The sequence below is a fragment of the Microtus oregoni genome, unplaced genomic scaffold, assembly GCF_018167655.1.
Source record: "Microtus oregoni isolate MIOR12 unplaced genomic scaffold, Mior012 000007F_ref0000211, whole genome shotgun sequence".
Classification (NCBI taxonomy): Eukaryota; Metazoa; Chordata; class Mammalia; order Rodentia; family Cricetidae; genus Microtus; species Microtus oregoni.
Window position 1 is genome coordinate 37,684,731 of NW_024543066.1, and position 25,177 is coordinate 37,709,907.

The 25,177-nt window shown below is 36.3% G+C and overlaps 2 protein-coding genes across 2 annotated transcripts in view; one reads left to right on the forward strand and one right to left on the reverse strand.

Moving 5' to 3' along the window:
- LOC121450832 (cysteine-rich secretory protein 1-like) overlaps positions 1-2,401 on the reverse strand; it is a 16,242-nt gene extending 13,841 nt beyond the window's left edge. Inside the window, exon 1 of the mRNA XM_041656159.1 lies at positions 2,372-2,401. The gene's annotated coding sequence lies outside the window, so the exon portion shown is untranslated. The remainder of the gene's footprint in view (positions 1-2,371) is intronic.
- Positions 917-23,740, forward strand: LOC121450285. The gene is made up of 3 exons (XM_041655116.1): positions 917-1,051; positions 21,676-21,759; positions 23,354-23,740. The coding sequence occupies exons 1-3, from the start codon at positions 917-919 to the stop codon at positions 23,738-23,740; spliced, it is 606 nt and encodes a 201-aa protein (XP_041511050.1).
- The last annotated feature ends 1,437 nt before the right edge of the window (positions 23,741-25,177 follow it).

Sequence of the window (25,177 nt, forward strand, 5' to 3'; positions counted from 1 at the left end):
ACAAGTTTGCCTGACAGTCTCAAATGCTGAGACATATCTGTACATTATCAAACACAACTCTATCATTTTGGTTAAGTCAAGGGCCTTAGTGTCTTAATACATTTTACATTTGCTATCAAAGTCTCATCAATAATGCCAAGTCTGAACCTGAAAACCTTAAACTCTCCTCACCGTATTTTATATATAATGGTAAATGTATGATAAGTTAATGCCATGTACAAAAATAGGGAAAACAATTTAAATAATTTGGAATGCATTCTCTTATTAAAGGTATTAAGTAAAACACACACACACACACACACACACACACACTTGAATGTGTGCCAGTATGAAAGTATTTGTATAAGAATGCATGTTTAGACATTGGGAGTCCTTAAATGCTCTCTATCTTCTAAGTTGACAAGGGATCTCTCAGGGGTCCCAGAGCTCACTAGTTCAGTTAGTCTGGCTACACAGCTTGCTCTGGGTATTCTCCATCTAAGCCTTCTGCCTGCACTGAAACTTTTAGCATGTGGTCACACCATCTGGCTTTAAAATGGATTCTGGTGATTTAACTCCACACCCATGTTTGCATAGCAAGTGCACACTCTATTGAGACAAAGTGCCAGCACCTACAGCTTGCTTTTAACGATTTTTCCTAAGGAGTGAGAAAAGTTTTCCTTACTCTACAACGAATAAAGGTCTATGTAGATAAGATACAGTACATAAATAGATAATTTTCACGGAATTTTCCAAAGCACTCTTTACCTTAATCCAGGCACACAAAACAACATAGACTATGTTTGATGTCACTTGTTACATGACTCTCTATGAGCTTCGTTTAAAACTCATAAAAACCTACTAGGCAGATACTGTGACTCAATATCCCACTTACACATGAGCAATCTCAGTATTAGAGATTTAATACTGAGGTGTCATGAGAATTCAGGGAACACAGCTGAAACGCAAGCACCGTCTCTGTGGCTTCAAAGCCCTAAGCTCCAAGAGACAGAGACTGAGATGCTTTACAAGATTATGCACACCAGGAAACACGTCAATCAACCCCACAGAGGTATGTGGGGGTGAACGCTTTACAGGAAGAATCACATGATAACCAGTCATATTCTCCTGAGTATCGCCTACAATATTTTCTAAATTCCAATGAAATGTGTAATCTTCACTTAGCTTGCTTTGCTAAGTGAATCTATGACGCAGTCAATGCAGAATATAAGTTCTACAAGACTGTTAAATGTCACTATGGACACAATCTGGACAAATGTCATATAAGGACAACAGTCTTGTCAGTTCTTGAAAAGTATTCTTTTTTTTTTCTTTTCATTTTCCAAGAAACAAAACCCCTGCATCCTTAAATCTTCTGGGCAGTGCCACTGGAATTCAGAACTGTGCCTGTTCTACAATACTTGAAATTTCTGGCACTCCTTTGTGCAATTTGCCAGTGCCTTTTATAAAATGAGCTATCGCACCTCAAGGGTTGCCACAGTACACTCTATAATCAATACATCTCAGGATTGACACTTATCATAACCTTGACTGCTTTTGATACAACATCAGGAATTTGGCCAGATTGGAACGCACTATAGGTTCAGATGTCAACTTGCTGAGTACATAGTTTAAGCATTTGGGGAAAGACATCAATATATGCCCTTGGGGATTGTAATCTTCTCCAGTGTCATATAATTCCATTTTTATTGCCATTAAGTAGTATCATAATATCTTAATATTCTCCAGAAAAATTTCTTGTCTGCACCAAATACAAATACCTATGAGGGAAACTGCTTTGTCATATAAGATATACACATATTTTATGCATGTAAAAAAACTACAAGCTACTTGAGTCTATTTACCTATGATGAGAAAAATAAAGTGTTTCAGTTTTAGCTTGTCTTGAATGTATTTATGAACCAGTTATATATTCTTCTGATGACCACCAATAACACATTTCTTTCAAGTTCAGTGCTATAAGGTTGATTTTCCAAATGTAAATTTGTGAGGAAACCTACCTTCTCATCTAAAATCTAATAATATTTGCATCAGTGCACAGAAAATTCACTACATTCATAAATCATAGTTTTAGTAAAGATACCTCTAACACAACTACTTTGAAAAGCCATAGGCATTATTTATGATTGTAGAATAAAAAAATCATTCCCACATCTTTGTTAAAAGTGTATTCCAAGATAACAAATAAGGTACTTAAATCATGTATACTTAGTTTTACAAGATTAAATAAAAACAATTGTTCTTAATAAGATTATCAGTACCGTTCAACAACAATACAGATGCAAATTATTAACTATGAAATTTTGCTGCTGATGTGTTGTAAAGGTGTTGGCATAAAAAGATTCATCTAAAATAAAGGAGTGTTACTTGCTGCTGGTGTCCAAGCAGAATGAGGTGTTTGTCCCACTGGAAGAAAACACTGATGACAGACAAGAGTGGAAACTGTCTATATGTACTCTACCTATTTCCTGTTTTGGCACAATGTGGTTGGACAAGAACACCTTGGTTAACAAGGTATGACACAGGATCTGTCATGCTAGATATGATAGTTTTTCATCTAACTGAAATTTTGACATCATACGGTGACTCTGCATATGGTTATTAGAAACAAATCAATAGAGAATTTTACTAGCACTTTAGTGCTCATCTAGTGTTATAATGTATCTATATATTTTCAATAGATGCTTTGAAAGCTCTTAACCAATTCATTTTCATCTTATCAGAGCTGTATTTATTTTAAGGGGGCTGTAGAGGTGACTGAGTGGTTAAGAGTAACTTATGTTCTTACAGAGAATAATGAGTTCTCATTCTTCCACCCACCTCAGGTGTCTCACTACTGCTTGTAACTCCAGCTAAGAGGACTTGACAGCTTCTGGTCTTCCTGAACAATTTATTCAATTATACCTCTACAAGGAACATATAGATATAATTTAAAAAAAAAATCATTCCCTTAAGATGATCATGATCTTATACATCTCATGATCCCTGGAGAGTTCACGATTCTTTCACAGAAATACAGAACCTGCATGACTAATTGTTGGGTAGTATTGCTTTGGAAAACAATTGTGTCTTTTTCCTTTGCAAATTCAATGTGATAGTGCCTTTCAGAGTATATTGGCAAAGAACCCCAGAGCCCTCTGATATTTTTAAGATCCCTTGCATTAGCATTATTTTCCGGTTGAATGAAGTTGAACACAACATTGAGCAATATATCAATTTTGTATCCTTTGATTGTGTAGATTCACACAATGTTTTCTTGTTTTTAAGAATGTTCCCGCATAATAAAATTGAAGCAAGACAGACGAATGACAGAAAATTTCTTAAGCAATGATGTTAAGAATCTTTTTTGATAAATAAGTGAGAATAAATTAACCAAAATAATACATACATAGCACTGAGACGCAGCTTGCGATTTGTTGTCAATATACTTTTTCCTCATTTCTCCCTATTTTGTTACCATTTCTTCACTGACAATGTTACAGCAAATGTTAATTCTTCATGACTCATGTTTCCTAATTGTATGCCCCAGAGAATGTTCAGTTTTCTTTTTGGCTGGAATGTTAAATTGGTAAACTGATTCTTTGACTGTACTATATTTATATTTATTATATTTCTTTTGTATGCTAATAAAACTTGTAACTCAGTACATGTGATTTGCTGAGGAAGCATAATTCAGCAAAAAGCTGTATGGAAGGGAATGAATCTAGACAGGGGATGTCCAAAATCTAGACAGTAATATGCGTTTAGGTGAAATCCAGTTTATTTCAATCAAAATAATTAATGTTCAAGACAATCCCTTCAAAACATACATGTTAGATTTACAGCTCTATGGATAATAGATGCTAACTCAATTTATGTGTACAAAATGAAATGATAAAAATCAAGGTATTTAACTGTGATTTATGACTTCGTGTTTTCACCTTGTAGTTTGCATCTCCTAGTTATCTGTGATTTATGTATCAAGTCATCATGGTGACCCCTTTGTATGCCATAGGAAATCAGAGATTATTATTTTTTCTCTGTTTTGAGACATGTTCTCTTCTCTCTCTCTCTCTTCCACTATACACCATTGCCTTGGAGAGTTGTTGCTCTATATTCAAATTGCTTTTTCCAGTAATCAATATTTCACACATTTAATAATACATTTAAACAGATTCTGTGACATTGCAATGAATAGTTGGTATACTAAGACATGGTTACAACAACAGACATTTGTTACTAAACAAAATAAATAGATGATAGATAGGTAGGTAGGTAGGTAGATAGATAGATAGATAGATAGATAGATAGATAGATAGATGATCAGAAATTATTTTCTAGTTCTGTCACTCAGCATCTAGGAAGTGTACTGCAGGAAATCTAACATGTATAAACTGGGAGTAATAGCACATTTCTTAATATATATAAATATTCAGTGGATTTTCTGCCACAGTTTTACCACTCATTTTGTTCATCATGTATAAATGAGTCAGAGCCATTTCATGTATTGATTAAATAAGTAATCTAAATGGTGAAGAAGTAATTTTTATATTTACAAATTTTGAAATATATCAAATTATGTTCATTAAACAGACCCAGCAGTAAGTCCATTCTTTTAGTGGTTGATAAACTTCTTCAAGATACAAGATAGGTTTAAGTGTCTATCCCACTATATCACCTTCTTCCTTTTTCCCTAGTATGTTTGCAAAACTGTAGAGATAAGCACAGTGTGATTGATATTCATTTCTGTATTTCTCATAACATAGATAATTTCTCTTAATTATTTCATGAAAAAAAGACCCATAGTTTTACCCATTTTGTAATTTGTTGTTAATCTTTGATCTTAACTTTTATAGCTTTATGTTCACTTTTGTACTAGTTTTAGAACAGTCAGGAAGAAAGTTAGGGACCCTGAAGGAAACAAATGCTACTTTCCGGAGAGATAAGGTCAAAACAGCTGTCTATTTAATAAAACCATATAAGCATAGTCAACATATTCATTTAGAAATACAGACCTGAATGATTTAATCATGTCATATTGATTTTTTCTTGTCTGCATATTGTAAACTATAATAAATCATTGTAAATGCCAGTGAGTAGATATATCTTCCCCAGGATGAGATTTCCTGGGAAGGAGGCACTTGTTGACCCATGGAAATCTCTTGATCAGGGCCAGAAATAAACACTGTTGGCCAACACATACAACATCTGAGTACAAAGTCTTCTCAGAATCCTTCTTTGTGCTGTGTTACCTCTTTGGTATAGACAAAGAGAATCAGGCATACTATGACATTTGCAGTGTTGTAAAAGAACATACCATAAAGGTAATGTTGAATAGTTAAGACATTTATCATATATGTAACTCACCCATTATCATATCCAAAGTTGAGCACAAAAATGTTTTAGGAATAGATATTGAATTATTGAATAAATAAATCAAGAAAAAATGAAAAAAAGAGGAATGAAAAGTAGGCTAATTTAGAAGGACAAGGAGGGAGGAGAGACAAAGAACAGTAAGACTTCTTTCTGAAAAAGCTCTAAAGAACCATGTTATTTATATATTTCTAAAATTACATATAATACATATAAGTATATATAAATACTCCCATATATACATACATACACACACAACTTAGTTATGTCAATGAGGCTGATAATATTCTCTATAAGAACCATCTAAAAAAAATAACTCCAGTACCTGATTAGAAAGTTCAGTTGAATTTTTGATCAGTGGGATCCAAGTAACTCTCAGAACAATACAGGTTATTTTGCTGTTGCCCTCCATTGCTGCCTAGGTGTTAAAGGTAAGTCACTCTTTCTGAAGACACCACATACTTCTGATACAGGACTCTGTCTGAGCTGGCTCTCATCTGAAAGCTTCCTTCCAGAAGTTGCTATGCAAGATGCCAATAGAGAATAGCAATCAGTAGTCCTCATCAGCTGCTATGCCTATGAACCATAATGATGACAAGAGTGGTAAGATATCTGTAAAGATGCAATAACAGCACTCTTTTGTTGGCTGTAACTAACAACTGTCGAGTTGAACTTAAAGATCCCTCACAAAGGTGTAAATGATGCTTGGTACTATAAGCCTAGCCAACTACCCAGGGCTACTTACGTCATGTATCTTAGAGAATTTACCATCACTTTACTAGACCAATATAATTCCTACTTTGAAAAAACATCATCTGCTCGAATTGTTCAGAACTGGTGTGGTATGAATGGGGCTTACCACCACCCAATATACTAAAACTTGATGTGTGTAACTGTACCAGAGTTATAGGGGACAATTAAATAAAAACAATGCTTTTCTGGTGGGAACAATATCTATTTGTCTCAATACTGGATCATTAAATGTCAATGCAGTAACACAGCAAACTTTTGGTCTCGGTTTCTATGTAATCTCTCTTCCACATTTATAGGCTTTCCACAGTAATATGCCAGCAGACTGCAGGATATTGACTTCTCTGCTTCTCCAACAATGGGCCAAAACAAATCTCTTTCCTTTATAGTTCACCAGTTCTCCAGTTTATTGTTGCCTTAACAACACCAATGGATAAAGACAAAAAATACATTATAAAGGTACATAAAGTCACTGATGTGGTTTACTGCGCTATAAATAACCTCATCCCAATGTGCTTGTTGTCCTAACTTCATGGGAAGGTGAACAAAAGAGGCGGCGGCAGAAGTAAAAAAGGGGAAAATATCTCATCTATCTATCTATCTATCTATCTATCTATCTATCTATCTATCTATGTCTCTTTCTCTCTCTTTCTTTCATTCTTTTTTTCTTTATGCACACACAGACATGCACATATCACTTAGAAATCTCCCAATTGGATTTTGGGGGAGGGTTGAAGGGGGGAAGTGAGAGGCAGGTAGGAAAGCAGAGAAAAATCTAGAGCTCAATAAAAATCTATTTAAAAAAGAAACTGCACAGAGAGAGAGAGAGAGAGAGAGAGAGAGAGAGAGAGAGAGAGAGAAAGAAAGAAATCTCCCATGTTGTCAGCCTAAGAATTTCATTGGCTTGGCACATGTTTATATATAATGATTTCTAGTAAAGCTCCTCTGATCAATAAAACCAAGGATTGCGGTCAATATTCTATCATATAGAATAAGTGACAAAGAAAATCTCTTATTCAAAAATGGTTTGTTAATTATGCTTTACACAAAGTACTAACATAAAATTATGAATGATGTGAAAAGCATGTCTCCAAATTGTTAAAAAGATGGAATATGTGTAAAAGCTCTTTTATTCCAGGATAATAGGTTAAGTGCTCTTTTCTTTAAAAAAAAATAAAGAATATTATCTGTATAAATAGAACATTTTCACATATGAAAAATTGAAGATCAGGTGGGAACAAAAAGTGATTAGATTTTGAGCCTTAATAAACGTAATTAATAAAACTTCTATTTTTTATTTTAGCTTCCCTGGGAAAGGTGTATATTTATTTCTATTAGAACTACTACCGTTACCAGTCATATATATATATATATATATATATATATATATCTTATTTTTTCATTTTACACACAAAAACCTGTTTACCCTCCATACCCTTACCCCTCACCTCCTGTTTTCCCACCACCCCATTGACTCCTCAGAGGTGTTAAGTCCTCCTTTGGGGAGTCAACAATATCTGGTATACCAAGTTGAGGTAGGACCAAGTCCCTCCCCCTGTATAAACCTTCACTTAAAAGAAAGCTATTTTCATGGTAAGTTAGTTTTTGCTTCGTTTTTCTTTTTGTTTATCTGTTTGGTTAGTTGAGATTTATTTTGTATGCTTGTTTGTTTTCAGAAAATGATTCCATAGCTAAGAGCATATGCATATATATATACATATATTACATATATGTATATATATAATCTCTTCTTTATTGAATGTTTCAGAGATTCACATCATGAACCCCAATTCTTCTCACCTCCTGGTTCCCCCATATCCTCCCTGATCCCTGCCACTCTCCCCCACATTAGGAAACAAATCAATGTAAGCAAACAAACAAAAGCAAAAACAAAAACAAACTCCAACAACAACAACAAAAAAAAAAAAACAAAGAGCACAACAACAGAAAAATCTCTTTGCTTCTTCTTTCCTGCTTCTTCAACTCCTTTTCATACACTCTAATGGCAATGGGGGTTTCAGTGCCATATAGTAAACCTCTTTGTCCCATCAGTTTTACTGGCAAATGTTCATTACAATGAGTCATGGGTCTGGTTTAAGGCCTCTGGTTTCTGGTACACCATCATCACTGAATCCTCACTAGACCTTTGGTATATCCTGTGACTGCCACAAGTCTTAGAGATCTTGCAGGTATTATTTCACAGGACCAGTCCCATCAACTCCAGCAGGTCCTGGATGGGGTAGTGCTAGAGTGAGTTAAATCACCAAATCTCAGTGTAGGACTGGATAGTAGCCAAATTGATCAGTCCTGGCCCTGAGGCCACCTGCCTAGGGCAAGTGGGTAGAGTCAGCTCCCCTACATGCATGCCCTCAGGGGTTGGTACACCCTGGTCTGTGGTGATAGCATCAAGTCATCTCTACAGCTTTCAGGGGCCAGCTTTCTTGTTATAATGGTCAACGAGAAACAAAACCGGCTTTCCCAGGGCCAGTGAAGGGCAGACTGGCTCAGTGAGGCCTTCTGATTTCATCTCACATGGTTCCTAGGGCCTCATGGTTCACAGGGCACCGGTATCATCACAGATCCCAGTTATAGCTCCATCACAGACCCAGCAATGGCCCTAGGCAACAGCTTGTTCCCTGTTAATGTCCTGACTCTGGGTAAAGGGACTGGCCACTTAGGTGGGAAGGGCTGCAGTCCTAACCTTGGGACTCTGTGACCTTTATTGGCAATTCAGGACCAGGACTTCAGCACACTCACCACTCTCAGTAGAACCATTGACCCGGACATGGTCCTCCTCAGTGACTGGGTCTGCAAGTCATTCTTTTAAATGATGAATCAATCAAATGAAAGAAACATGCTGCTGCTTACAAAACTAATCAACTTAACTTTATGTTAAATTAATATTATCGTATGTTTAGCCTTATTCTCGTTGGTCATTAATTTTATTTCATAAACATACATATTCAGGAAATTATTCATAGACATTTAGAGTTGCTTTGGTGTAATTAGAGTAACTTATTCTTTTGTAAATATAAAAATATACCTATGTTAATTCTCTATGTTTTAGAACGTTTTAAAACTTGAGTACTGAATTAATGGAAATTGTAGATGCTTGGGAATTAGGACTATCTCAAGGGTGTCATGAACGTAAAGACCTTACTTCTCACAAATAAATAAAACAAACTTAAGCATATTATGATAGCATTGACATTTTTTGAGAACTTCCACTAATTTTAATACCCATGTAGGAGTCATTGAAAATTGTTGTATCGCCAATGATTAGATGCAAGGAAATTAATTCTACCCACTGCATTACCCCTAAATATGTAAGATAATTCCATTTACATAGGTAAGCAATTAGCAAAGATTAATTATTCATTGTTGTGGAAAAGTATGAGGAAGGAAGACATATATGCTTTATGACTGGATCAGGAAACATATGTGTTGGTAATCCTGTGAGGATGTAAAAGATGGGCAGCATAATTTATAAATGATAATGCATTTTTCCGTGGCTAAATAAACAGTATGGTACTTATAAATATACACACAAAAAATCACCTAATGTTCAGAAATTAATGACTAATTTTTCAATCATCTTAGTCAGTGTTCTTATATGATTGATGGCAATATTCTCAACACAAATGATCATAATGGAATAACAAACTTTAGCATTGTATATATTAATTAATTCTCACTAAAGCCTGCCTTAAATTATTACTATCTCCAATTCTCACAATAATTCTTCTGTCCTTAACAATGAAAATGCCTTGAAGCCTTGAACCTTGATTACATGATAAGAGTTTTTCATTGTAGTGATGTACAAACAAACTGAAAGGGAAAAACATACATCATAATTTTATTGGATGCTGGAAAAGCCTTTGACTAAACCCAATATCCCTTTATAATAAAATTCTTAGAAAGATCATTGATACTAGGAACATACCTAAACTTAATGAAAGCAATATACAGCAAGCCAACAATGATCAAAACAAATGGAGAGAAACTTAAAACAATTCCACTAAAATCAGGGACAAGAGAAGGCTATCCACTCTCTTTGTATCTTATCAATATAGTAATTGATGTTTTAGCTAGAGCAAACTAAGACATGAAAGTAAATAAGGGGGATACAAATTGGAAAGGAAGACATCAAAGTGTCACTATTTGCAGATGATATGATATTATACATAAGTGACCCCAAAAGTTTTACTAGGGAACTCATACAACTGACAAATACCTTCAGGGAACTGGCTGGATACAAACTAACTTAACAAAAAAACAAAAATAGTAGCCCCCCTATATATAGCCAATAAATTAGATGTAGAAGAAATTAGGAAAACAATACCCTTCATACAATAGCCACAAATGATCTAAAGTATCATGATATAAGTCTGACTAAGCAAGTGAAAGATCTTTATGGCAAGAACTCCAAGACATTGAAGAAAGAAAATGAAGAAGATATCAGAAGATAGAAAGATCTCCCTTGCTCATAGATTGGTAGGATTAACATAGTAAAAATGGCCATTTTACTAAAAGCAATCTACAGATTTAATGCAATTCTGATCAAAATCACAACACCACTCTTTACAGAACTTGGAAAACAAACACTCAACTACATATGGAAAAACAAAAGAAAAAACAGGATTGCTAAAACAACTGTACACAATAAAAGAACTTCTGGGGATATCACCTCCCTTAATTCCAAGTTCTGCTACACAGTAATATCAATAAAGAAGTTATATGGTATTAGCATCAAAACAGACAGGTTGATATGGAACTGAATTGGAGACTCAGACATAAATTTACATATCTATGGACACCTCATTTTTTTTTGTTTTGGTTTTGTTTTTTAAGACAGGGTTTCTCTGTGTAAGAGCCCAAGTTGTCCTGGAACTAGCTCTGTAGACCTCAAATTCACAGAGCTCTGTCTGCCTCTGCCTCCCAAGTAAGTGCTGGGTGTAAAGGTGTGCACCACCACACAGCAGACAACTTATTTTTAATATAGAAGTCATAAAGTATACAATGGAAAGAAGAAATCTTCTAAACAAATGATTCTGATATAGCTGGATATCACCACGTAGAAGAATGCAAATAGACCCATATCTATCACTCTAAGCAAAATTCAAATCCAGGTGGATCAAAGACCTCAACATAAAATCTGATGCACTTAATCTGATAGAACGCAAAGTGGGAATAGCCTTGAATGCAGTGGCACAGCAGAGAACTTCCTGAACAGAACACCAGTAGTGCAGGCTCTAAGATCAACAATTCATAAATGGGACTTCATGAAACTGAGAAGTTTATGTAAGGTGAAGCATACCATCAAAAGCACAAAATGGCAGTCTAGAGAATGGGAAAAGATTTTCACTAATCCCACATCTAACAGAGGACTGATTTCCAACATACATAAAGACTCAAGAAACTAGGCAGCAACAAACCAAATAATCCAGTTTTAAAAAAAAAAAATCAGTTACAGATCTAAACAGAATTCTCAACAGAGGAACCTCAAACATCTGAGAATTATTTAAAGGAATGTACAGCTTCCTTAGCCAAAAGGGAAATGCTAATCAAAACCCCTCTGAGATTCCATCTTACACCTGTCAGAATGGCTAAGATCAAAAACACAAGTGACAGCTGATGCTGATGAGGATATGAAGCAAGAAGAACACTCTTCCATTGCTGGTGGGACTGCAAGCATGTATAGCCTATTTGGAAATGAATAATGATTGTTTTTCAAAATACTGAGAATTGACCTATCTTAAGTCCCAGCTATAACCACCCCTGTGCATATACTCAAAGGACACACTACCACACCACAAGGACACTTACCCAACTATGCTCATAGCAGCCTTCCTTGTAATAGCCAGAAACTGGAAACAGCCTACATGCCCCTCAGCCAAAGATGAAATAAGAAAAAGTGGTACATTTACACAAAAGTTACTCAGCTGTTAAAAACAATGACTTCTTGAAATATGTAGATGAATGGATGGGAACTAGATAAAATCACCCTGAGTGAGGTAACCCAGACCCAGAAAGACCAACATGGCTTGTATTCACTGGGAGAGAGTGGGTTAAGGACATCTCAAGAAATCCCATAGAATCAACTAACCTGAACATAGGAGTTTATAGAGACTAAACTGATAATCACAGAGACTGTATAGGACTGTCCTAGAATCTCTGCATTTCCGTTATGGTTTGTGTAGCTTGATCTTCTTTTGGGACTCGAAATAGAAGAAACAGAGGCTGTCTCCTACTCTTTTGCCTGCTTTGGGGACCTTTTTTCTCCAACTGTGATATCTCACCCAGCCTTAGTATGAGGGGTTGTGCCTAGTCTTACTGCTACTTGATACGTAATGTTTGACTGACAGCCCTGGGGAGGGCTACCCTTTTCTGAAGAAAAAAAAAGAGGGAGGGGTGGATCTGGGGAAAGGGTAGATGTGAGGGGAAGGATTGGGTGAAGAGGATGGAAAGGAAACTGTGATCAGAATGTAATATATGAGAGAGGAATAAAAAATAAAATAATCATGTTAGAGATCAACCAAAACAATGTGGCTGGTGGAGATCTACTGAGAAGGGAGCATTTGATACTTAAAACAATTACATTAATTAAATTCATAACATTTTTAATTCTGCAAGGTATTGTAAGGCCAAGAAAAGTGTTTGAAAGCAGTGTCTTTTAAAATAATATGACATCAAAAAAGATAATGCTGATATGAGCGTTTCTGCCAACTCTTATTGCATCTTGTTATGCTTGCTCTGTTTGATTCTTATCCCTGACAGTCCTATTTTTTTTCTGAAGGGAGACTGAGGAGCACTGAATCTAAGGGAGAGGGGATGTGGTAATGGGGTGGGGCTACTGGGAATAGTGGAGGGAAGGAAGGCAGGTGTCAGAATGTATTGTATGGGGGAATAATAAACAAAAAGCAAAAAGGAACTTCTTAAAATAATAATGTTAAAATAGCTAAGGAAGGTTACATAGGAAGAAACTTTTCCACCATGAACAAATCTCATATTCAAGTTTTTACTAAAATGTGGGGTATCTAAAGCATATTTTACCAAGTATTACCTTATCAAAGTATTTTTCCCTTATTGCTAATACTAAAATATAAAATCATGATTGAGATCTTTGCTCATTCTGTCTATTATGCATGAAAAGTTTCACTGTTTATTGTCACTTCAACCTTTTTAAATTCTATGAACTCCAAGTGATATAGGCTGGAATCCTGGGTTGGGATCCAAAGTCAGACTGTAGTAAGAAAGTTGGTTATGGCCATAATGTTGTCCTACTTTGCAGGACTCTGGGCCCTGTTTTCAATACCTTCATGGGTTTTCCCTCTGCTAGCCACAGTTACATCTATGTTTGACTTGGCCTTTATAGACAGAGCTTAATTAAAGTAAATCAAAAATATTCTTATCGCTAGTGTTTATGTTATGATAGGTATAGAATATTTGCGATATATTCACTGAGAACAAATCTCTTTATTTTATTATTTTTGACTTAAAAAATTTAAAGTAAGTAGTTTGGACAATTATAAACATGAATACTGTATTTACTTCATTTACACATCTTTTCCTCATTTCAGATTCTCCCATGTACCTCTTTCAAAACTCTTTCTCAAATGCATAACTTCTTTTCTAATTATTATTATTTTACACACACCCTGCTGAGTTTCTTGAATGTTACCTATGTACATGTATTTAGAGTTCATCACTTGAGACTGGATGATATAGCCCTAGATGAGGCTAATTTACCCTCTCTCATCAGCCTCAGATTGCCTATAGCTCTTCATCTATTGTATGACCTTGAATTTACCCCATCCACATTGGCATGTTGACTGGTGATGTCATCACGCTGGCATTGCTTTGTCAATGATTCTTTTTACGATTCATTTATACGTATACGAATGTTTTGCGTGTATGTCTGTGAGTCACTTGTGTGAAGTGTCCTCAGAGGCTGGAAGAGGGTTTCAGATCCCCTGCAACTTTAGTTATAAATGGTTTTGAGCCACCATGTCTGTGCTGGGAGACAAACCCAGGTCTTCTGTAAAAATATTATTAAGATGTCATGGATTCATCTTTCCTTCTGGTTAGAAACGGAATCTTAAAGTAATCATGCCAGTCATCTAGCTTTTAAAGTCTCTCTGTCTCTTCTCTGGGATGTCCACTGTGCCAGTAGGGTAGGATTTCCATTGTAGATGATCATTTAGGCTCAGGAACCTCACAGTCACTGGTGTAGTGAGGCACTAACACTCTCTTTAGAGTAAGAAACGTCTCCATGGTCTGACTCCCTATAAATTTATTCATGCTGTATTTCATACCTTTTATTCTCCTCTATCAAACCTTTTTTTATAAGGAGGAACCACTCTCTCATCCCATTTTCCTTTCCCCTAAATTCTCATTCCTTCTCTCTCATTCAAACTAACTGATAGCTCATGAGAGACTTGTCCAGCTCCCATAGGAAGCTTTGAATATTTAACCTAGGTTTACATTTTATTTTGCAGGTATCTCTAACTCATTACTTTTTGAAAGATCATTTTATTATTAGGAATGCTCAAATGAATTTATGTGCAGCGTGAGCATGAAGAAGCTCACAGGGGCCAGAAGAAGGCATCAGATCTCCTGGACTGAAATTACAGGGAATGTGAGCAATCAGATGGCTGCTGGAACTAAACTTATATCCTTTGTAAGTACAGTAAACATTTGAAACTCTTGAGCTACAATTCTGGCTCCAAATATAGTAACTTTTAAACATGACTTCTTGTCATAAATCTATCTCTCTTCTAAACTATAGTCATATTCTTTATTTCTGGGAACACATGTTTTCATGTGTTTTCCTAGTCTTAGTGTTTGTACTGGCTGGTTTTGTATGTCAACTTGATACAAGCTAGAGTTCACAGAGAGGAAGAGCCCTCAGTTGAGGAAATGCCTCGTTGAGATCCATCTATAAGTCATTTTCTCAATTAATGATTAAAATGGGAGGGCACAGACCGTGGAAGGTGGTGTCATCTGGGAGCTCATGGTCCTGGGTCCTATAAGATAGCAGATGAGCAAACCATGAGAAGCAAGCCAGAAAACAGCACCCCTTCATGGTCTGCATCAGCGCCTGCCTCCAGGACACCCTGTTTGAGTTCCTGTCCTGACTTCCTTCAGTAATGAACAGCAATGTTGAAGTGTAAGCTGATTAAAAACTTTCCTGCCCAACTCGCTGTTTTGTTATGATGTTTTGTAGCAACAACAGAAACCCTAACTGAGACAGTGTTCTATATAAAATGTATCAATTAGCTTAATCCAAAGGTCCTGAGTTCAATTCCCAGCAACCACATGGTGGCTCACAACCATCTGTAAAGAGGTCTGGCGCCCTCTTCTGGCCTTCAGGCATACATACAAAATACTGTATACATAATAAATAAATAAATACAAAAAATATTTATTTGGAAAGGTATATCAATGAAAGATAATGCTTGGTTAAGAATTTTTAACTGAGCAAGTATACTTGTATGATTGAGCATCCTATTGCAGCCTATTCACTGTGGTGTGTTGCCTTGCCCAGACTAAAAGCAAGAGGGAAGAGCTTATTCAAGCCTCAACTCAATATGCCATGCTTTGTTGACTCCCATGGGATGCCTTAACCCTTCTGAATGCAGACAGAGGAGCAGTGAATGGGACAACAGGAGGAGAGGAAAGATGGCAAACTGTGGTTTGGTAAAATTAATCAACTAATTAATTAATTAAAAAGAGCAACAAAAATGTTTAGATAGAGTTAATGAATGCAATATGTTTCATGTTGAATACGATGGTTTATAAGACAGAATGGATAAGCGTGATTCTCATTCTCAAGAGTTTAAGGATAATTCAACCACAGGACAGTAATAACCTCACTGGCCTTTAGGCAATAATAATATTTGGTTAGTAAGAAGATGAAAAAGAAGGAAGAGAGTTATTTTTATACTGTTTATTATTTTATCCCTGTATGAGGAACTTGTAGCAATGTTCCAGGAACCACTAAATCCCTGTCTTTCCATGCCTAGCAGAAAACTTGAGTTTGTCACAGTTGGCAGTTTGTTCTTCGCTGGGCTTGGTTCCAAGTCACGCAAAACTGCAATATTATAAAAGATATAAATCCCTGCTGAGTTCTCACTAATCTTGTGCTGGTATCTTCCTGTTCTCCTGAAGGTCAACCAATGACTGCTTGGCATTCAGTTTTATTCCCTTCTACAGCTTCTTCCTACAATTGTTATCTTTCATTAAATAAAGATTCACACAATAAAGAAACATTTGACAGATTTACCTGACTCTCGTACCTGGTTGACATTTGACTCTTTCCTTAATAACTCACAAATGTCTAAAGGTTACCTATGACTCACTTGAAGCCAATCCTTGTAGCTGTGAAACTATTGCTTAATCACCATCCAAGAAGAAATCTCCTTGGTCTTTAACACAAAGTTTATAGATTAACTGTACTTGTATATTTTCAAATTTTAACATTAAAAATTATCTCTGAAATAGTTGTAGTCATGGTGAGAAAAAAAATGTATCGCTCACCTGATTCTCAATTTACCTTTGAATTTTGTCATTTATTCCAATGTTCATGGATTGCAATTGTAGTTATAACTGTAATCCAAAATTGCTGGTCTCCCTGTATTAGATGACAGATTGTGATTACAGATTTTGACATGTTAATTTTTCATCTGAAGTCAAATAATGTTATCCACTCAAGTGATCTGTTTTCCAGTTTCTCTTATGTTGAAAGGGAACTTCTTTTGATTATAGGACCTTCTGTGCTGTAATGGCCGCTTCCCTACCTAAACTCAAAATCTTGTCTTTAGCTAGGTGTTTAATACTCCTAGCTATTTTGCCACATGCTTCTGTGTTTTTCAGAATGATTCTCATCAGTCTAAGGAATCTCTTGAAAAGTAATAGTCCTATATAGAATGCTCTTAAAATAAGTTCTAACTCAGTTTTCAAATCTTACACTGATCCTTTTCATTTTATCTCAACCTAACTTTCAGTTTTTTATTTTTTTGTTATTTATTTATTTATTGCACATTTATTCCTCATAAATGTTCCTTCCACTAATATCACCTTATATTGCCCATGCAAATCACAGTCCTAGTTCCTAAAGAAGCTTTTTCAATCACAACACTTCACAAATGGATGAAAACCATCTTGGCACAAGTTGTTCATTTTATGGTATCCAAGAAAAGAGGAAAATGCAAATATTGCACTGCCTTCTTCCTTCTCTCTCTTTTATTTTTGACTATCAAATGATGCTGTCTGCATTTAGTTTAACCGTTTGTGTATCTCTAGACACGTTCTTATACCAATTCACAGTTCTACAGTTTATTAATTTCCTAGATGAAAACTCAATCAAATTGAAAGTTAAGAGTAACCCTCACAGTTCTTTGTAAAAAAGAATATCAGTGCAAATGACGGATGAGTCTGACGTTAAACATTTTGCATGTGAGGAAGTGGAGTAATGCTCCAGCACTGGGAATATAGGTACAAATGAAAAGACAATGCTAGAAATAGATGTCATTTGTACTATCCACATTTCCTTAGTACCTAATGGCTTGCAAACTAAATTTACGTATGTTGTATACCTGAATTTTACACATTTCCAAGAGAAACTTGTGACTATATTCAGTGTTGAGGCTTATAATATTTATGAATCTCATATAGGAAAAATTAGAAATAATTATATTATTTCAAAATTGGATGATTTATTCTCCCTCTGATACCTTGCAAAAAAAATTGTAAAACTTAGATTACTCTGTGTAGCAGGGGCCAATGGGGAAGGGAGTGAGAAGGCATGGAATCAATGACATAGATCTAGGAGCCAGGTGAGAAGCTAAAGCTGCCTTGCATATTGAGACTATGGGCAAGATTTTATACCAACTCCTGGGACAGAGGAGCAGTGCCAATCTGAAATGCTGTGTTGTCTCTTGATGTGGGAGTGATTTCTTTCTAATCTTTTGCTATCATTGGTTAATTAATAAAGAAATTGCCTAGGCCCATTTGATAGGCCAACCCTTAGGTGGGTGGAGTAAACAGAACAGAATGCTGGGAGAAAGAAGCTGAGTCAGGGAGTCGCCATGATTCTCCCACTCCAGACAGACACAGGTTAAGATCTTCCCTGGTAAGCCACCTCGTTGGCTACACAGATTATTAGAAATGGGTTAGATCAATATGTAAGGGCTAGTCAATATGAGCCTAGAACTAATGGGCCAAGCAGTGTTTAAATGAATATAGTGTCCGTGTAATTATTTTAGGTATAAAGCTAGCCATGAGGGCGGCGGGGTGCCAGGAACATAGCCAGCTGCTCATATTACAACAGTCTCTCTCTCTTGGTTGCCCAGGTCATGATGAGGTCAGCAGTCTCCAGGCCTTACTACACTGACTGCAGACTTCTAGCTGGCTCATAGGGAAGTTACTAATGTGCATGCTCGACTGGCTATGAGGGGGTTACTCCCAGTCAGTCACAGCCAGTTTTAGCTAGCTGTTGGCCTCCTTCTACAATACTGCATGTGTGGAGTATGGCTAATAGATACAGTGTCGTTTTAATGCTAAAAAAATCCTAATTAAATTTTATTTTGCGTATATAGAAATATGAAAAACTTTTACATGTTCCTAGTTTGTATCACATCATTTCAACAGAATAATTTTAGCCATAAAAAAGATCTTACTGATTTATTTATATATATATATATGTTCCTCAAGGTAAAGAAAAGAAACTTCATACATGATTGTTAGAAAGTTTCAAAGCCAGGCATAAACACGTGGGTTCATTGCTAGCATGATACATACTCCATTAACTATTCTGTTTTTTTTTTCATGACAAATGTTGTTTTGGTTAATTGGAATAAAGAAAGAAAGCTCATTGTTCAGAAATATCAAGCATGCATTTTTACTACAAAGTAAATTGTGTGATAAGTATTCTATGTATATAATGGCTCTGATTAGCATTTATTGCCCATAAATTTTCTTCCATAACTTTTTTTTGAGAAGTAAAGAGATTTTAATTTTTAGTTACTGAGAATTTACCCTGTAGAGAATTTTTTGTGTGTGGTTTTATTATTATTATTAAAAATTTCCACCTACTCCCATTTCCCTCCCCCTACTCCCCACTTCCCCTACCCCTCCCTCTCCAGTCCAAAGAGCAGTCAGGGTTCCCTGCGCTGTGGGAAGTCCAAGGTTCTCCCCCGTCCATTCAGGTCTAGGAGGGTGAGCATCCAAACAGGCTAGGCTCCCACATAGTCAGTACATGCAGTTGGATCAAAACCCAGTGCCAATGTCCTTGGCTTCTCAGTCAGCACTCATTGTCAGCAACATTCAGGGAGTCCGGTTTGATTACATGCTCCATCATCCAGCTGGCCTTGGTGAGCTCCCATTAGATCAGCCCCACTGTCTCAGTGGGTGGGTGCACCCCTCGCGGTCCTAACTTCCTTGCTCATGTTCTCCCTCCTCTGCTCCTCATTGGGACCTTAGGAGCTCAGTCCAGTGTTCCAATGTGGGTCTCTGTCTCTAGCTTCATCCATCGCCAGATGAAGTTTCTATGGTGATATGCAAGATATTCATCCTCACACTTCTGATAAGCAAAGTCATAAAGTCCATGTAATCAAAACTGTGGGACACATTGAATGGCAAGGTAACTTTTTAGTAAAATAAAAAATAATATCAGACAAAATAAACCAACATTGGATAATAAAATTATAACGGGTAAAGCAAACCGCTACCTACAGTGCTAGACAAGAAGGGTAGAAAAGAGGGCAAAACTCCTCTCCCTATGTCTTGTTATTAAAAACCAGCAAAGAAAGATCCCAGGGAGAAGAGACAGTCAATGTAACAGAAAGTTGCTCGGGGCTGCTGTGCAACGTCATTCTATGAAATAGTCTAAATAACAAGTAGCAAAACCAAAGAGAAACACTACAATCAAACTCTTCTGCTGAGAACAGCAGCCGATAGTACAACCACACATGGAAACAAAACTCTGAAGACCCGCCCCTTACCCAATAAAATAGAAACCCATACAACCTCAGAAGTACAGGAGTCTGCAATAGGAGCTGACCAGACTGAAAGCAATTAGAGCGAGGTCTGTGGAGCATGAAAGGAAGTTCCATGGTAAGATGACAGTATGTACATGGTTAAGACTACATGGGCTAGTGAATATCAGAACCTCTGGCTTTGAAATTTACAGGGAAATGGAAGCACTGCCCAGCTAGTCAGATGAAAGTAATATAGATCAACATACCATGCTGACGACTAGAAAAGTCAATTCTAAGGCAGCCCCTCATCGGTCCAGTATTAAAAGAGTGAGGCTCCGTGCTGTCTAAATGTTAGGCCCTAAAGTAAGTGTCACAGGGAACAGAAGCATTCCTTACAATTCACTCTTTACTGGTTCACAAGGAAGCAGAATCAACGCTGTCACTTTGGAAGATCTGGGCACTGAGTGTGTGAAGACGCAGGATGACCTGGAATTTTTTCAAGATCTTGGGCACTTATTGGTGTCTATGAGAGAAGACCACAGGAAAAGACATGACAGATTTCTGTGGGTTCATTGGACTAAAATTTCAGTCCTGAATTGCAATAAAATACAGGTGGTGAGTTTGAAAGGGCGCATTAAGACTTCTTAATGCATGGGAGAACTGGAATGGAAGAAAGGAAAGGGGAAATGGTATAAAATGTAAAATGTACTGAATCTTTGATAAAATATATATTCATTGTGATTGAGCAAATTGCAGACTTTTTCAAGAAAAGAAAATATTTTGAGGATTTTGAAAGTCAAAATGTATACAAAAATAAGTCAGCAAACCTGTAATTTACCATGAAATCTGTTTTATGAGTTTCAACAGAAAGGTGAGTGCATCTAACACTATAAGCTGTCTTTAGCAGCATCTAAAAGATATAGGAATGGTAATTCATTGAGAAGGGACATTTTGTGCTCGAGTGGAGTATGTTTAAACAATGAAAACGTGGAACAACCCATCTAACAAAACATGGATGGAGTGATCTTAAATAGAATAGATATACAATTGCTAGCTGTATTGTTATTCCATATTAAAGGAAAATAGTAAAAGTTGATATTAATATAAGTCAAAATTGGCATAACTTTCAATGGCTCATCAGAGATGACACTTCTGAGATGTTTGCATATTTATAGCTATGTAAGCAAAACACTGGCACTTTAATTCATGTCCAGCATAGAAGAAAACTATAAATAAGGAATCACATAATTAGCAATGGTACAAAATAAGCATAAAATTAGAAAATATTGAAACTTTATTTTTTCATATTTCCCTTTGAGGACAAAAAATAGAACTGTAGAGAAAGAAACTAGGGATTCCTGAACCTTTGCAAGTATAAGGATCAGGGACATGAGTCAAGTCCTTCAGCTCATGTATTGTGTCTATTAGAGGCAAAGTGAGCAAACTGAAACTACAGCAACCACACATGACCATAATCCCCGTATATTGTTAATGAATTTGTCAGCCATTTTTGCTTCTGCATAATTTCTATCAATGTGTTAGTCAGCTCTGTCCCACCCACTGCTTAATTAACCAGAACTTTTTTGTTGATTAGCTTCAGCCACCAGTCATGACTTCTTTCCCAGTGATGTTGTTTCTCATAACTCTGCCATTGTCATCAATTCTCACCGAGGGAAGGGTAAGTTTAAAATGGATAATTCTTTCAGATCTACCAAAAAACTTTGTGAAATGGTACACTGCTTGGAGAGTACAGGAATCCAGAATGTCTGTTAGGCACCAAATTTCATTGGGATCTTGAATGAATTAAAAGTGTTTCATTGATAAAATAATAAGGATGTACTGCCTATCACTGGCAGGTATAGCACCCACCAGTGTCATGTGGGAACTGGACACTTGAAAAGTGAAAAACACTATAAATACATGGTCCTTATCCAACATCAAAGATGCACATCAAGGGGCTACTCATCAGCAGGTAAAGCATTAAAACTTGACTTTAGATATGAAGCTTATCTTTAATTGCAATACTCCCACTGTGAAATGCTAGGCACAAGTAGAAGAATCCTTGTCTCAAAAAGTTGAATCTGAGAACAAACTGCCAAAATTATTCTTTACATTCTTTAACATGTGAAGATTTCTGAAATCTCACGAGAGAAGTAGCCCCTCCTTCCTCTATGTCATTCCGACAGTTACTTATTATTTGATGACATATTATTCATTAAAGATGAAGTCAGTAGAGATGCTATAGTTAATATATAATCTTTAAAAAATTGTAAAAATGTCTGCCTTCCTACTAATAACTCAACGGATACTAGAAAACAGCTCTCATCAGAAGAATTTTATATACATAAGAAGAATGCTTGAGAGGTAAAAATACTATTACTTTATTCTCTAAGAAAACTAGTTTTGAGTTTTGAAATAAATAATGACACTGTTACTGTTCACATATGCTTGAAATATTTCATTTGCCTATAGGCCACCACATTGTGGTGAAAAACCATCTTTAGACATTGTTCAGACATTTCATGAATATTGTTCTATGCCTGCACTTAATCCTCACATACACACATCTACAAGATAATGTGTCAATTTGAACTATTATTAATAGTTTATCAGTTGTACTTCCACCATTAACTTGAAAAACCTAAGAAACAGTCACTTCCCTAGATCAATTTATTCTTCCTAAATCAACCAGAAAATTGTGTGTGTGTGTCTGTATGTGTGTGTGTGTCTGTGTGTGTGTGTGTGTGTCTGTGAGTGTCTGTGTGTGTCTGTGTGTCTGTGTGTGTCTTTGTGTGTCTGTGTGTGTGTCTGTGTGTGTGTCTGTGTGTGTCTGTGTGTGTCTGTGTGTTTGTGTCTGTGTGTGTGTCTGTGTGTGTCTGTGTGTGTGTCTGTGTGTGTGTGTCTGTGTGTGTGTGTCTGTGTGTGTGTCTGTGTGTGTGTGTCTGTGTGTGTCTCTGTGTGTGTGTGTCTCCGTGTGTGTGTGTGTGTGTGTGTGTGTTAGTATCTGAAAGCTGGCTGTTGAGTAGCCCTGGAGAATTTGTTCTAAATCTTTAAAATACTCCTGATATAGTATTGAATAAGAAGTCTGTTCTTGCACTGAGTCAAATTCTCTCCAACTACAGATGACAAGAAGTCAATGTTCCCTTTGTTATCTTGCATGAGTCATGACCTCATCAACACTTCCTATCTTACTGCATCTTACACAAATACAAATGGATAAGTCTTATATTTGCTAATATAAAGATCGTTGTAATAAGTTTTCTTTACCTCAGGTTCTGCCACAGAAACAATCCCTCACACCTGCTGAACACACAAGAAATGTAAAAACTGTTTTGGACAAGATTGACTGCCAAGATAAAGAAAATGATATAGAAGCCTTGAAGAGGATGTTCTGTGTGTCCCATCAAGATGAAACATCAATTGATGACATGATCGATGCTAACCAAAACAATTCATACCTGTCTACAGTTTTGACTGCTGTCAGAAAATTGTGCACTAACAAGCATCAAGAGGACCCAGTAAACTCCCATAACATGGCCAATAAGGCTGCAGGCACCAGAGTTGATCAACAACAGAAAAATTTTACTAGGAAAGTCATATTAGCGTTAGACGACTTTTTGGAAAGAGTGGCAAATGTGTTGGCTTCCCATTATATTTAATCAGGAGCCTCCTGATATCCTACCTTCAGTGCCTCTTATTAGGCTCTTTCAAGTACCGAATTATATTTAATTAACCTCCAAAACACAAAAAGAGTGAAAACTCTAAATAAACACAATAAACTTAGTAAATCTCTTTCTCCTCCTTCTAGCAAAATGCTAAAATGCCACAGGCAACAAAGAAACTATTCTGAACAAACTATTGAAGAAGCAGGCATGTGTGCTCCTTTTAGCATCCTTGTTTTTTCACCTAGCTTCTCTGGAGTTGTGGTTTGTATCCTTTTTCTTTACATCTAATATCCACTTATGAGAGCACATACCAGCTTGTCTTTCTGTGTCTGAATTACAGGATGTTTTTGTCTAGTTCCCTCCATTTGTCTGCAAATTTCAAGATGTCTTTGCTTTTTATCCCTGAGTAGTACTTCATTATATAAATGTACCACATTTTTCTTTACCCATTCTTCAGTTGAGGGACATATAGGTTGTTTCCAGGTTGGGAAAATGTCTTTGTGGTAAAATTGTGCATCCATGGGGTATATGCTCAGGAGTGGAATTTCTGGGAATTGAAGTAGATTGATACCCAGTTTTCTGAGAAATTGACATACTGATTTCCAAAGTGGCTGTGCAAGTTTGCATACGACCAGCAGAGGAAGAGTGCTCCCCTGACCTTACTGACCATCCTGTCCAACATAAGCTGTCATCAATGTTCGTGATCTTAGCATTCTAATAGGTGAAAGATCGTTTCTCAGAGTCATTTTGATTTGCATATTCCTGATCACTAGGGATGTTGAGTAAATCCTTAAATATCTTTTGGTCATTTGAGATTCATCTGTTGAAAAGTCTCTGTTTAGACTGTACCCCTGGTTTTAATTTGATAATCTGGTACTATGATGTCTAGTTTCTTGTGTTCTTTATATATTTTGGAGATCAGTCCTCTCTCTGATATGGGGTAAGTTAAGATCTTTTGCCATTCTGTAGGCTGCTGTTTTGCATTCTTGACCATGACATTTGCCTTACAGATGCTTCTCAGTTTCAAAAAATCCCACTTATTAACTGTTGCTCTCAGTGTCTGTGCTACTAGTGTTATACTTAGGAAGTGGTCTCCTGTGCCCATGCATTCAAGACTACTTTCTCTTCTGTCAGGTTCAGTGTAACTGGATTGATGTTGAGGTCTTTGATACACTTGAACTTGAGTTTTGTGCATGGGGATAGATATGGATCTATTGGTATTCCACATGTTGACATCCAATAATGCCAGCACCATTTGTTGAAGATGCTTACTTTTTCATTGTATAATTTTGACTTCTTTGTCAAAAATCAGGTGTTCCTATGTGCGCAGATTAATATCAGAGTCTTCAATTTGATTCTATTGATATATATGTCTGTTTATGCTAATATAGTGTTGTTTTTATTACTATATCTCTTTGGCTGAGTTTTGAA